The sequence below is a fragment of the Chiloscyllium punctatum genome, chromosome 2 (assembly GCF_047496795.1).
Source record: "Chiloscyllium punctatum isolate Juve2018m chromosome 2, sChiPun1.3, whole genome shotgun sequence".
Classification (NCBI taxonomy): domain Eukaryota; kingdom Metazoa; phylum Chordata; class Chondrichthyes; order Orectolobiformes; family Hemiscylliidae; genus Chiloscyllium; species Chiloscyllium punctatum.
Window position 1 is genome coordinate 96,873,735 of NC_092740.1, and position 14,578 is coordinate 96,888,312.

A 14,578-nucleotide genomic window follows, 5' to 3' on the forward strand; every position below is an offset into this window, starting at 1 on the left:
CTGTGGAATACCGACAGTGGAGGAAGAGATATTTTTGGTGATGGCGTTGGTGGTAATAGTGGAGGATGATCCTTTAAATGCAGAGACTAATGAGGTGGAAATTAAGGTCAAGAACAACTCTTGTTCTGAGAAGGGGTGAGGGCAGAAATGCAGGAGATAGGTCAGACATGGCTGAAAACCCTGTCAACCATAGGGTTGTGGGGACAATACTTAACCCTCTAAAATAACTAGTATAATTCATTACCTGGTCACCTATCACACTCCTATTTCTGGGATCCCACAGTATGTAAATTAGTATTTGATTGGTACTGTCAGACTTTCTGAAGCTGTGAACAGTATAATATTAATACTCCATCTTTATTTTATTTTAATGTTGCTGAATACTTAATAACAATAAAGAACATTTCATTCTTTAAAGATTAAATGGCAGAAGCATGTGATGTAAATGTCAGAGAATAACTTCCGGAAATCTACTCCGTTTCCCTTGGTTCAGTTGGAAGTTAAATGTTTCGGGAGGTCATTGTAAAATAAATCAAATGGTTTAGATTGATTGTGACTCTAGATTCTTTTTTAGCATGCAAAAATTGACAAAGAGTACTTGTTAACAATTGAATATATTTCTATTTTTAACATAACTTGTATGTTTTATTGCAGAGAACCGGTCAAGTGGAAGCAGGAGTGATGACAGCTGCTACACAGTTAAGAGAAGAACCTCCAGCATCCAGACTGAAAACAGTGAGTTTTTCTTCATCTCACATAAGCATGAAATGCTACACCCTGAAATTCATGGAGAGTACAGGGAGCATTAAGAACTCCTCATCACTGATGCACTGCTTTCCCCCTCTGCTTTCTCAATCACATCCTCCCTTAGATTTCAACTGTTCAACTGAGAATCTCATAACAACAAAATATTTTAAAAGATTAAAATCAGGATTACTGCTGTATATGGTGTACTGTGTTATAATAGTGTGCCCAGGCTCATTTAAGTATCTCTGCTCTTTTTAGCTGATCAGTTAGCATTAGTCATCGGCTCCGCTTTGGATGAGTAGATTGCCCCATCCTTAATCTGCATATGAACAGCTAAGGTATAAGAAACTTTTGAATTTCCTCTTCTGTTCCTAGAGAATAAATGTTATCTTATCAATTATTGATATTTAATTTAAAAATAAGACATTTTCAAATCAAATGGTTTGGAGATGTTCTTACACATTCAAGTGGGACTTGAACCAGAAGGCCACAACACTGCATTATGAAAGCCCTGTTACTGATTCAGAAAATAGTTTTAAATATAATTCAGCTGCATAGAAGTAACATTAGAGAACATAATCTTGGAAAAAGAAAGCCTTGTGTAATACAGTCCCCTTTGGTTATTTAGGGTCACAGTCAGAACCTGTTCAAGCTACTTTTATCCCTCTCTGCTCAAATCTCACCAAATACGACTGACCTGAGAATTTAGCAATTCCTTTTCTTAATTCTTCAACCCATGTCCTAGTTCATTCCAGAATAATTCTCCATGCTGATCTTTAAAGCCAAAAATCTCTCAACACCTCCACATCAGAACTTTAAAGAGAACCAGCAGTTTGAACAGGTATCAGAGTCTGAGGCATTCAAAAATCAGCACTGATGGTAAGTTACCTTAGCACATTTCAACAAGGTTCATGGAAGCTAGCTGATGCACATACAGATTTGAATAATGTCATTTGAATAATAGCTAATAAGCAATCCATGTTCAATGAAATAAACCCCTTACTCACCTTACAATAATGTGGATCTTGGTCCCTCAATGTAAATAAGGCCTTTGTCTATCACAAATATGACAGTTCTGTTCACAATGTGGCCCGTCTATACTGGGGAGACAAAGCGCAGACTAGACGACCACTTTGCAGAGCACTTATGTTTTACTGCAAAATTGAGTCTGAGCTTCTGGATGCCTGCCATTTCAACACACCAGTGTTTCCTGGCCAGCATCTCTCTCTTTGGCTTGCTGCTGTGCTCCAGTGAAGCTCGGTGGAAGCTGGAAGAACAAGATCTCCTCATTATCTGCTTGGGAACCCTGCAACCTTCTGTATTCTGTATCGAGTTCAGTAATTTTAGAGGCTGAGCACTTTTCCCCCATTTCCTTACCCTAACCCGACACACCAGATCTTGTTATCACATGGGTTGTTATCCTTAAGAACTCATTATTAGCCACTAACAGTCCCCATTTGCAGCTATTCAGTATCCCAGGCTGATCCTTACCCATTCCTTTGTCTGCCCAACTGTATTTTTCTCGTGGTCTCTGCTCCTTCTGCACCTATCATTTACAGCTTTCCCCCTCTCCAATCTTCAGCAAATGCAGAGGAACCTCAATTATCCAGCATTTGATAATCCAAGTATCGGATTATCCGACAACATCACAAATTCCCAATGCTTGACTAAACTGTTATCCAGCATTCTATTATCTGAACAAAATATTCCCCATCTGTGTCCTTCGGATAGTATAGGTTTCTCTGTATACCAACCTTTTCCTAGCTATAATCTAGTTCTGAAGGAGGGTCACCGGCCACTAAACATTAACTCTGCTTTGTCTCCACAAATGCTGCCAAACCTGCTGAATATTTCCAACAATTTTTGACTTTCTTTCGGATTTTCAACATCTATAGTTTTTGTTTTGAAATTTTGACAAATGTACCTGTTTAAAAATCAGCAGTATCGCTGCTGGAGGTGGATTCTAGTCTTCAGTGTGAATACTCCCTTCTCAACAGCGATTCAAGCCACCATGGCAACGGTGAATTGTGAATCACCTGGTAAAAGCTGAATTTATTCTGTAGGTGGATCCTTGCAAGTATATGTGCAAGTCCATGGCTGCATGTCCTGTCCCAGACTTTCTCAGAAATAGAGATCCTCTGATAAATTGTTCTCTTGCATTTTCAGTGACATATACTGTACAAGTGAAACTTCAGGAAGACTGAAAGGGGATATAAATTATTTGGAGCAAAGTCGAAATCTTGACTTTAGATTCTGGAATGCACTACCTGAAAGTGGTAGAAGCAGGTTTCATTTGAGACATTGCAGAAGGCATTCAATTATTATTTCATTAAAAACAATAGTAATGATTATGAGAAAAAGGCAGTAGAATGGTACGGAGTCATAATGCTCATTCAGAGAGACAATGTCGATATGGTGGGACAAGTGTGCTCTTCCTGCACTGTAACAATTCTGTGAGTCTATAATTCTGTGAGGTTTAAAAAAAAACTAGACTGACAGGCAAAGCTCCTCAGCACCTTCCAAACCAATGACCACTCCCATCAAAAGGACAAGGACAGCAGATATATGGAAACACCACCGCCTTCAGGTTCCCCTGCAAGCCACTCACTATCCTGATTTAGAAATATATTGCTGTTACTTCACTGTCACTGGGTCAAAATCCTGGAATTCCCTCCCTAATGGCATTGTGGGTCAACCCACAGTAGATGGTCTGCAGTGGTTGAGAAGGTAGCTCACCGCCACCTTCTCGAGGAGGAAGTGAGGACTGCAAGTGCTGGAGATCAGAGTTTTATCGGCTTTTGCCTGAAACATAGATTCTCCTGCTCCTTGGATGCTGCCTGGCCTGCTATGCTTTTCCGGAACTACACTCATGACCCTCTTCTCAAGGGCAACTAAAGCTGGGCAATAAATGCTAGCCAGTCAATGATGCCCACATCCCACAAACGAGATTTAAAAAAAGTTTGCTTCTTGGTTTCACCTGTGCAATTTTATGACAACCCCTCCCTCCCACCCCCCCACCACCGCCATCTGCCCAGACTAGGGAATTCTTTTTTCATTATTATGTGGATCATTAACTCTGTTTCACTTTGTCAAATGCTGCATAATCTCTTTGAGCATTTTGCTAATTTTCTGTTTGGCATAGATGTCCATGTAATGTTGTCTTCAATATTTAGAACGTGGACACAGAGAAGAAAGTGGAAGAAGAGAATAAGGGCTTGTTGGAGCAATCTGCTATCGGACAAAAGCCATCTAAAAGAAACTCAGAACAATTTTTTGACTTTAGTAGTGAAAGCGAGTCAGAACCTTCTAGTATGACAAAAGTCAACAGTAGTAGAGGTAGTGCAGTACCTACCAATAATAATGCTGACAGCCACGGACAGCTCACATTAGCCCAGTATGGGTTTTCTAAATTCCTTGATAGGCAAACATGCACAAGACAAGATTGCAGTGAAGGTGACTCCGGCTCTGATGATGATATATTAGAGAATCGATGTTCCGAAGAAAGCACAAGCGGCGATTTAAGTTCCCCTGTACCCAAGGCAAATGATAGGACCATCAACCTGGTCTCAAAGGCCCGATCAAATGCTCAGTCTATAAAAAGGAATGGGCGTGTTCAGCAAGTTAGAGAAAGACTTTGTCAATACTGGAGCACTTCTAGTGAATCAGAGGGAGAGGCTGAATTAAGAAAAAAATGCAAGTATCATGGAACTTCAGTAAACGCTGCTCTTCCTATGGGAGCCAACAACAGTGCAGAAGAAAATGATGATGCCATCCCTCCTTCACAAGTGTTGGGACAAAAGAAGAAAGTACCTACTAAGAAGAAATCTAAATCTAAATTCCTGTTAAAAGATTCTGAGGAGTCAAATGACAAAAACTTCACAAATATTTCCTGTAGAGAAAAGGCATTGTTGTCCTGTAAACAATTAGGATTTCCTGGTGTTAAACCATGCATAATTGGTAATTGTCCCACTGTAACAAAGGGGAATCCCTTGAGCTATTCTGCCAAATTGAAAGAACCAGGCAACATCAGTGATGAGTCAGATGACGTTGAAATATCTGCAAGCTCACCAGAGAGAACATCCAATCAACTGGAACATCGGGGAGAAAGAGGCAAAAAAAGCCCTTGCAACAAATCTCCAATTCTTTTTAAAAAAGAGACTGAAGACGACAACATTGAGCAATTTTCATCCTCTGGAGATGATGTTCCCATCAAACAAATGCGGTACAATGTAAGCAGAGAGGTGGGCAAGAATAATATTAAGCCATTGTGCAGCGTTCAACTTGGACACAAGCATAAGCCCTTCGGAATTGATAAAGGTGAAGGTATACCAGAGAACAAGAAACAGAGCCAGAGTCATGAGGAGCAGCTTGCAACAATGGACAGATTGCTAGGTAACTGCAAATTTGCTTTTACAGTGGAATGCGAATTCAGGATGTTTGTTGTCTGTTAAAGCTTTGAAAGTGTATAAGTTAAAAATGTTATATTCCCACTTCACAAAACAACTGTTGGGACGAAAATGATATCCTCTTTGCACTAGCACTAAACCTTAATGTAAATCAAGATTAAAAGCCAAACAGACTCCAAAGTGAAATAGTACAAGCCTCTCATCCTGAGACTACGTCAACTGTATTTATACTTTGGGGCAATATATGCATAGTACTGTTTAAACGTAAAAGAAATTGAAAAGAAACCATTTAAATGAGAGAGAACCTGCACCCAGTCAACACTGAGCATAGGCTGCTAAAATCATGTAGACTACTGTTTAGGAATATCAGACTGCTACTTATTAAAGGGTCCTGAGTACCACCAGAGAGCTGACCTCCATTCACAATTCAACAGCAGCCCCTGTTGCCACATGTTGAAGAACATTTATAGAGTCCAAGAGTCATAGGGATGTACAGCATGGAAACAGACCCTTCAGTCCAACCCGTCCATGCCAACCAGATATCCCAACCCAATCTTGTCCCACCTGCCAGCACCCGGCCCATATCCCTCCAAACCCTTCCTATTCATATACCCATCCAAATGCCTCTTAAATGTTGCAATTGTACCAGCCTCCACCACTTCCTCTGGCAGCTCATTCCATACACGTACCACCCTCTGCGTGAAAGTGTTGCCCCTTAGGTCTCTTTTATATCTTTTCCCTCTCACCCTAAACCTGGGCCCTCTAGTTTTGTACTCCCCGACCCCAGGGAAAAAACTTTGTCTATTTATCCTATTCATGCCCCTCATAATTTTGTAAACCTCTATAAGGTCACCCCTCAGTCTCCGACGCTCCAGGGAAAACAGCCCCAGCCTGTTCAGCCTCTCCTCCAACCCTGGCAACATCCTTGTAAATCTTTTCTGAACCCTTTCAAGTTTCACAACATCTTTCCGATAGGAAGGAGACCAGAATTGCACGCCTAACCAATATCCTGTACAGCCGCAACATGACTTCCCAACTCCTGTACTCAATACTTTGACCAATAAAGGAATGCATACCAAACGCCGCTTTCACTATCCTATCTACCTGCGACTCCACTTTCAAGGAGCTATGAACCTGCACTCCAAGGTCTCTTTGTTCAGCAACACTCCCTAGGACCTTACCATTAAGTGTATAAGTCCTGCTAAGATTTGCTTTCCCAAAATGCAGCACCGCGCATTTATCTGAATTAAACTCCATCTGCCACTTCTCAGCCCATTGGCCCATCTGGTCCAGATCCTGTTGTAATCTGAGGTAACCCTCTTTGCTGTCCACTACACCTCCAATTTAGGTGTCATCTTCAAACTTACTAACTGTACCTCTTATGTTCGCATCCAAATCATTTATGTAAATGGAAAAAAGTTGAGGGCCCAGCACCGATCCTTGTGGCACTCCACTGGTCACAGGCCTCCAGTCTGAAAAACAACCCTCCACCACCACCCTCTGTCTTCTACCTTTGAGCCAGTTCTGTATCCAAATGGCTAGTTCTCCCTGTATTCCATGATTTCTAACCTTGCTAATCAGTTCCCCTTGCTATGGGGAACCTTGTTGAACGCCTTACTGAAGTCCATATAGATTACATCTACTGCTCTGCCCTCATCAATCTTATTTGTTACTTCTTCAAAAAAACTCAATCAAAACCATGTTGACTATCCCGAATCAGTCGTTGCCTTTCCAAATAAATGTACATCCTGTCCCTCAGGATTCCCTCCAACAACTTGCCCACCACCAAGGTCAGGCTCTTTTATAAAGTTTTCTAGAACAGTGGGAATGCCCCCACTGTTTATCCCCATTGACCTGGTGATTAATATGAAAACTGGTCTTTGCACCACCTGCAAAGTTGCCAACTCTGACTGGACATAATCCTAGAGATCTCATCATATGACCTCCTGTCTCCAACCAATCTATTCAAACATTTTGGTCAAAATTTTTATAATTAATAAAAATCTTCAAAGTAATTTATTTTCAACATTTTTTATATTTTGTCTCCAGGATTGCTCATGGCAGTGTCCAGGAGATTAATCTTTAATTCTTGGAGACTTCAGAAGTTATGTAGATAAGGACCAGTTCTAGGCTAATCTCAGTCATCTAATTTCAGGCACTTCAGTGCATTACCATCACCACAGCTGGGCCAAAATCTGTCCCTATAATTGCAAAGTCATTGTAAAGCAAACTTAATACCATTGCTGCAATGTAAATGTGCCAGAATTAAGGTCTGCAGTGTTGAATTTGTATGATGATAAAGAAACAGTTTGCTGTGCCAAAGTTTAAAACAAATTGCTTCCTTAATTTGGGTGCATGCTTCTCTTCAATTGCAGCTGATGCTAGGAACCAGTCAAGTCAGATCTGAAATAAACTATGTTAAAAGGGAAAAAGATTTAAAACAACATTTCTATCAAATGGTGGTGAACAAGCTGTACTCTTGCATAGTAATAAATAACATTTTGATTACAATTAGATTGAATAATCAAGTGAAAGATTCCTCACTGGTTGGAGTTATTCCCAAAGGAAGATGGCTGTAGTTATTGGAGGTCAATCACCTCCGCTCCTGGACACCTCTGAAGAGGTCGTCAGGGTAATGTCTTACACCAACTATCTTCAGCTGCTTTCTCAATTATTTCCCCCCCCCCCCATTATAATGTCAGAAGTGGGGATCTTCCCTGATGATTGCACAATGTTCAGCACATTTATAATTCCTCAGATACTGAAGCAGTTCATGCCAAAATACAGCAAAATCTGGACAACAATCTGGCTTGAGATGCTGAGTGGCAAGTAACTTTCACAGCATGTAAGTGCCAGGCAATGACCACCTCGTACTAGAGAATTTATGTTCAATGACATTACAATCACTGAATCCACTACTGTCAACATCCTGGCCATAACCTGTTATCAGAAACTGAATTAGACTGTGGTTACCAGAGTAGGATCGAGCTTATGAATTTTAACAACACTTAAGGTTGGCTTTATCCACGATGAAGCTGCCTACTTGATTGCAAACCCATCCACTATCTTTTGCATTCACTCCCTACACCTCTGACACACAGTAGCAGCAGTACGTACCATCTCCAAGATCCATTACAGTAACGTATGGGTCCTTCAACAACCCCTTCCAAGCTCAGGGTAGAAGGACAAAGGCAACTTTTACACAAGAAGGGCTTATGCCCGGAACGACGATTCTCCTGTTCCTTTGATGCTGCCTGACCTGCTGCGCTTTTCCAGCAACACATTTTTAAGCTCTGATCTCCAACATCTACAGTCCTCAATTTCTCCTAGGAGCTATATTGGTGAACATTTATTGTTGCTGGATCAAATTCCTGGAGCTCCTTTACTAACCACACCCAAAGAGTCATAGAGATGTACAGCATAGAAACAGACCCTTCAGTCCAACCTGTCCATGATGACCAGATATCCCAACCCAATCTAGTCCCACCTGCCAGCACCCGGCCCATATCCCTCTAAACCCTTCCTATTCATATACCCATCCAAATGCCTCTTAAATGTTGCAATTGTACCAGCCTCCGCCACATTCTCTGGCAGCTCATTCCATATACGTACCACCCTCTGACTCAAATTCAAAAACAGCAAAGGCAGTAACTGTGCAGGTTCGCTCTCTCTCTCCTGCACTGTCCTCACCATGTGCGTCCTTTGTCTGCTCTTCTCCTTTTAAAACTACTGTTGTTTTGACTTTTTTTTCCAAAGTTCCAAAACAATGCAACAGCATATAAAACAGCAATTGCTGCTCCTGGAATTCGAGGAAAATACCTCAAAAAAAAAGGAGCAGCTCTTACAGCCAGAAATTTTTCCCGTCCTCCATCTTGGATTACCCAGAATCCTTGGGGAGTGCAACTCATCAAGAATGAGCAATAAATGCCCACAAGCCCAATGAGCACATGTTTTAAAAAATTGAACAGTTTCTCAATAAATTAAAGGGTGTTAGGTATCTAGTTTAAGCATGGAAAGTAGGATTCTTCAAGTCCAGGATACATCTTGGATAATAAACAAGAACCTGCTGCCTGGGATTCTAATCCTTTAAGTCTATTCTCATTTAACTGAGGAACACCACAGTGCATTTTTGTTAATAATTGTTTTACCTGTGATAAGTGGATTTGAATTTAACCCAACTCGATGAAAAAGGTACACCAGAAAAGTTCAAAGTTGATGTGAAACTGTTGTGAATGATATGTGACTTGATCTGCTGTAACATACTTCTTTAAAATTGTTTTAAGTAGGAAAGTTGATGGTCTAGTGATGTTGTCGATAGACCATTAATCTAGTTAATGTTCTACGAATCTAGATTCAAATCCTGCCATGGCAGATGGTGGAATTGAAATTCAGTAAAAATCTAGAATTAAGAGCCCAATAACAATCATGAAACCATTGCCTATTGTTGGCAAAAATACAAGTGGTTCACTAATGTCCTTTAAGGAAACTTATCTGCCATCCTTAGTCAGTCTGGTCTACATCTGACTCTAGACCCACTACAGTGTAGTTGACCCTTAACTGTTCTCTGGGCAATTAAGGAAGGGTAGTAAATGCAAGCCTACCTAGCAACACCATGTCCTGTGAATAGATTAAGAAAGTGACAGGATTGTTGCTAATTAATATCTGATGTTTCAATTATTAGGTGATGTACAGGAAGTGGCTTTCATTCATTCAAACCAACATGTGATTGGATCCAGCAAGGCTGAAAATCAAATGAGTTATACTGCAATTCGTGATGTATTTGAACTAAAACAGTATTCCCAGATTCCTGCCAATGTAGCCATCCACACTAGTCAGGTAAAGTAGCAATCGAACAGCATTGATTCATGCATATATATAACACCATTTAAAAATTTTATTCAAAAGTTTGTAGAATCTGGTTCTCAGAATGACTCCAACTACAGTAGGGAGATAATGCTATTTCTGAGATGATTTGTTGACTTGGATTTTGCAGTCAACAGGGAAGAAAGGGCAGTCATCACTGACGTTGAAAATTTCACTGAAACGTCTACTAACATCTGGTAAGAATTTTACCTCATACACCATGTTGCAATTTGCAGCATTCTTTAATGGGTGTAAAGGTGATTTTACCAAGCTGCCCAATCTATTGAAATCATTTAGAAACTTCTTACAGTCATTCAACCAGGAAATGAAAAGTGCTGAAATCAATAACCTTATCAAAATTATATACACAGCAAAATAAGGCTTATGCATGTTATGAACTGAAGTAGAAGCTGAAGTGTCATGGAAAAATAAACTTCTTAAAGTTTTTGAAAAATCCTTATTTAAATATCTAATAATGTACTTTTGTGCTTAACAACACAAAATGATCTTTTTCAGGGCCAAATCTGTTGGAAGAGGTCAGCCATTGCTTGGTGGATGTTGAAGCTCAGTTATATATCATAGGATAAAATGTAACCTCATATTGGATTTTGAACATCAGTGTGGGGGCAGAAAAGTGAATATTCTCACAATATCAAGTGATTTCATTGATGACTCTGTGAAGGAGTGCACTTTGCACGAGGTTAATTTAGGCTCAGTTTCTTCAATCTCTCCTCAAAGGTCAATCTCACCATTCCCATAAGTCAGTTGACAAAACCTTCATTGCAGTCCCTTTATGGCAAAATTACTCTTCCTGAGAAAAACTACACCATACTAGAAGAGTGGTCTCCAGTTGCAGAAAGACACCTTTACATAGATACTGAAACCCTTTTGCCAACACAGTACTTGCCTTCCTAATTAATAAAGTTAAAAATCACGTGACACCAGGTTATAGTCCAGCAGGTTATAGTTTATTTGACAAAACAAATTTTTGGAGGGCTGCTCCTTCATCAGGTAGTAAATGGGGCAGGATACATAGGACATGGAATATATAAGAAAAAGATCAAAGTGTCATATAACTGATGCGATGTATTATACAAACCTAGATGGCTGTTAAGTCTGTAATCACTTAGAATGGCGATGCAGGTTTGATCGCTTAATGTGTAATTTACTGCCTTAAGATAACAACATTTTATCAGTATATTTTTAAAAAAGTGATCTCTCAGCTCAGACAATGCATTAAAGGTGTGAAGTTAAAGTCTCTCTTGTCCCAACCTGGAATCAGACTGCTGTTATTTCCAAAATAGGAATTTATAAAATGTCACAATGACTGGCTGCCTACATATTGTGTGCTTTTTGACCAAAATAGAATGTATCTGCAAATACAAATGTGTAAATGTAAATTCACCCCATTGACTTATATATGCTTATGTGTGAGGGAGAGGGACAGTGTGTGTGCTTGAGAGAGTGTGTGCACGAGTGTGATGAAGTATTTCCCTGTGAGAGAGAGAGAGAGCATGTATATGAGAGAGAGTCTCTGTGTGTGTGTGTGTGTGTGTGTGTGTGTGTGTGAGAGAGAGAGAGAGAGAGAATGTGTAGTGTGATGGGGTCATGTGTAGTGTGACATGAACCCAAGGTCCTGGTTCAGGCTGATAGCCAAGTTCATTACCCATTAGGATGACCTCATCCGGGAGGTTGGGTTCATGGCATAGAATCAAAGGTGTACAGCACGTAAACAACCTTCAGTCCAACTCAGCCATGCCGACCAGATATCTAACCTAACTGAGAACCATTTGCCAGGACTTGTTCTATATCCCTCTAAACCCTTCCTATTCATATACTCATCCAAATAACTTCCAAACGCTGTAATTGTACCAGCCTCCACCACTTCCACTGGCAGCTCATTTCAAACATACACCACCTTTCTATGTGAAAAAGTTGCCCCTTAGGTCATTTTTATATTTTTCCCCTCTCACCCCAACCCTATGCAGTTTAGTTCTGGACTCCCCCACCCCAGGGAAATGCCCTTCATGATTTTATAAATATCTGTAAAGTCACCCCTCCGCCTGCAATGCTCCAGGGAAACCAGTCCCAGCCTGTTCAGCCTGTCCGTATAGCTCAAACCCTCCAACCCTGGCAACATCCTTGTAAATCTTTTGTTAACCCTTTCAGGTTTCACAACATCCTTCCGAAAGGAAGAAGACCAGAATTATGTGCAGTATTCCAAAAGTGGCCTAACCAATGTCCTATACAGCCTCAACATGACCTCCCAAATCCTATAACTCGATGCTCTGACCAATAAAGGAAAGCATACTAAACACCTTCTTCACTATCCTATCTACTTGCAACTCTACTTTCAAGGAACTATGAACTTGCACTCCAAGGTCTCTTTGTTCAGCAACACTCCCTAGAACCTTACTGTTAAGTGTACAAGTCCTGCTAAGATTTGCTTTCCCAAAATGCAGTACCTCTCATTTATCTAAATTCAACTCCACCTGCCATTTCTTAGCCCCTTGGCCCATCTGATCAAGATCCCATTGTACTCTGAGGTAACCCTCTTCACTGTCCACTACACCTGCAATTTTTGGTGTCATCTGCAAATTTACTAACTATACCTCTTATGCTCACATCAAAATCATTTATATAAATGAAGAAAAGTAATGGACCCCTAGTACCGATCCTTGTGGCACACCACTGGTCACAGGCCTCCAGTCTGAAAAGCAACCCTTCACCACCACCCTCTATCTTCTACCATTGAGCCAGTTCTGTGACCTCAGGTGACCCCACCTCTCTCACTCTGTCACTCTCATATACCCTGTATACACGCTGTTTCTCTCTTTCCCATACGATCATGTGCAGACACTCTCGCAGGGAAATACTCCATCCCGCTCATTCTCCCTCTCATGCACTCACTCAATGTGACATTTGTTATTTCCAAAGCAGGATTTTAAAACACTCCAGGCTGCCCACACCTTTAATGCATTCTGTGAGTTGAGATGTCACCTTTCTTTATATACTGATAAAACCTTATCTCGGGGCAGTAAATTCTTGTATTTGCATATTAATCAATGAAAAACCTGCATCACCATCCTAAGTGATTGCAGACTTAACCGCCATCTAGGTTTGTCTAATACAGTGTATCAGTTATATGTCAATATGATTATTTTCTTATAAATTGTGTGTCTGAGTCTTGCCCTACTTGCTACCTGATGAAGGAGCAGCGATATGAAAGCTTTTATTTTCATATAAACCTATTAAAGTATAACCTGGTGCCGTCTAATTTTTAACTTTGTCCACCCCTCTCCAACACTAGTACCTCCACTTTATTCCTAATTAAAGCTACACCTGTATTTTGGTTTCATTGGTTCATCAACAAGGACACTAGATCTGTTTGGATATCAACACTTCCCAAATTCTAACCATTTAAACAACACATTGCATTTCTGTTTCTGTATCTGACAAACCCACATTTCATATTGCATTACACAACCCCAGGTTATTCCAAGGTACTTAATAGATCCAATAAATCTATACAATCTCTTATGCACAGTACAGCTCAAGTTCCCATACATAGCAACATGGTAATAACATCAAAATCTGTTTTAGAAATGTTGCAAGAAGGATATTATATGACTGGACACTGGGGCAATCAATTAGAGTCATAGAGATGTACAGCACGGAAACAGATCCTTTGGTCCAACTTGTCCATGCAGACCTGATATCCAAAATAAATCTAGTTCCATTCCATAGAATTTCTTTTCATAGAATCCCTACACTATGGAAAAAGGCCATTCGGCCCAACAAGTCCACACCGGCCCTCCAAAGAATATGATTATGATGTTATTACCATGTTGTTATGTATGGGAACTTGAGCTGTGCTATGCACAAGAGATTGTATAGATTTATTGGATCTATTGTTAAGTACCTGGATCCATTCCCCTACCCTATTACTCTACATTTACCGCTGACTAATGCACCTAACCCACACATCCCTGAACACTGTGGGTAATTTAGCATGCCAGTTCACCTAACCTGCACATCTTTGATTGTGGGAAGAAACTGGAACACCCAGAGAAAACCCATGCAGACACTGAGAATGTGCAAACTCAACACAGACAGTTGTCCAAAGTCGGAATTGAATCCAGGTCCCTGGTGCTGTGAAGCAGCAGTGCTAACCACTGAACCACCATGCCCATAACCCTTGAAACCCTCCCTATTCATCTACCCATGCAAATGCCTTTTAAATGTTATAATTGTAACAGCCTGCACACTTCCTCTGGCAACTCATTCCATACATTGCATCCCACTCTGTGTGGAAAAAGTTGCCCCTTAGGTCCATTTTAAATCTTTCCCCTCTCACCTTAAATCTATGCCCTCTAGTTTTAGACTCCCCCACAGTGGGGTAAAGACTTTGTCTATTTACCCTATTCATGATCCTCATGATTTTATAAACGTTTAAGATCACCCCTCAGCTTAAGGAGAAAATAGCTGCAGACTATTCGGCTTCCCCCTATAGCTCAAACCCTCCAACCCTGGCAACATCCTTGTAAATCTTTTCTGAACCC

At 40.5% G+C, this 14,578-nt stretch overlaps 1 protein-coding gene across 6 annotated transcripts in view; it reads left to right on the top strand.

Annotated features, from left to right (window-relative positions):
- ercc6l2 (excision repair cross-complementation group 6-like 2) overlaps positions 1–14,578 on the top strand; it is an 87,357-nt gene that overhangs the window by 56,941 nt on the left and 15,838 nt on the right. For all 6 annotated transcript variants that reach the window (XM_072586055.1, XM_072586088.1, XM_072586099.1 and 3 more), the window contains 3 exons: positions 655–735; positions 3,921–5,139; positions 9,835–9,989. In XM_072586055.1, coding sequence (XP_072442156.1) covers positions 655–735; positions 3,921–5,139; positions 9,835–9,989 — 1,455 coding nt within the window. The remainder of the gene's footprint in view (positions 1–654; positions 736–3,920; positions 5,140–9,834; positions 9,990–14,578) is intronic.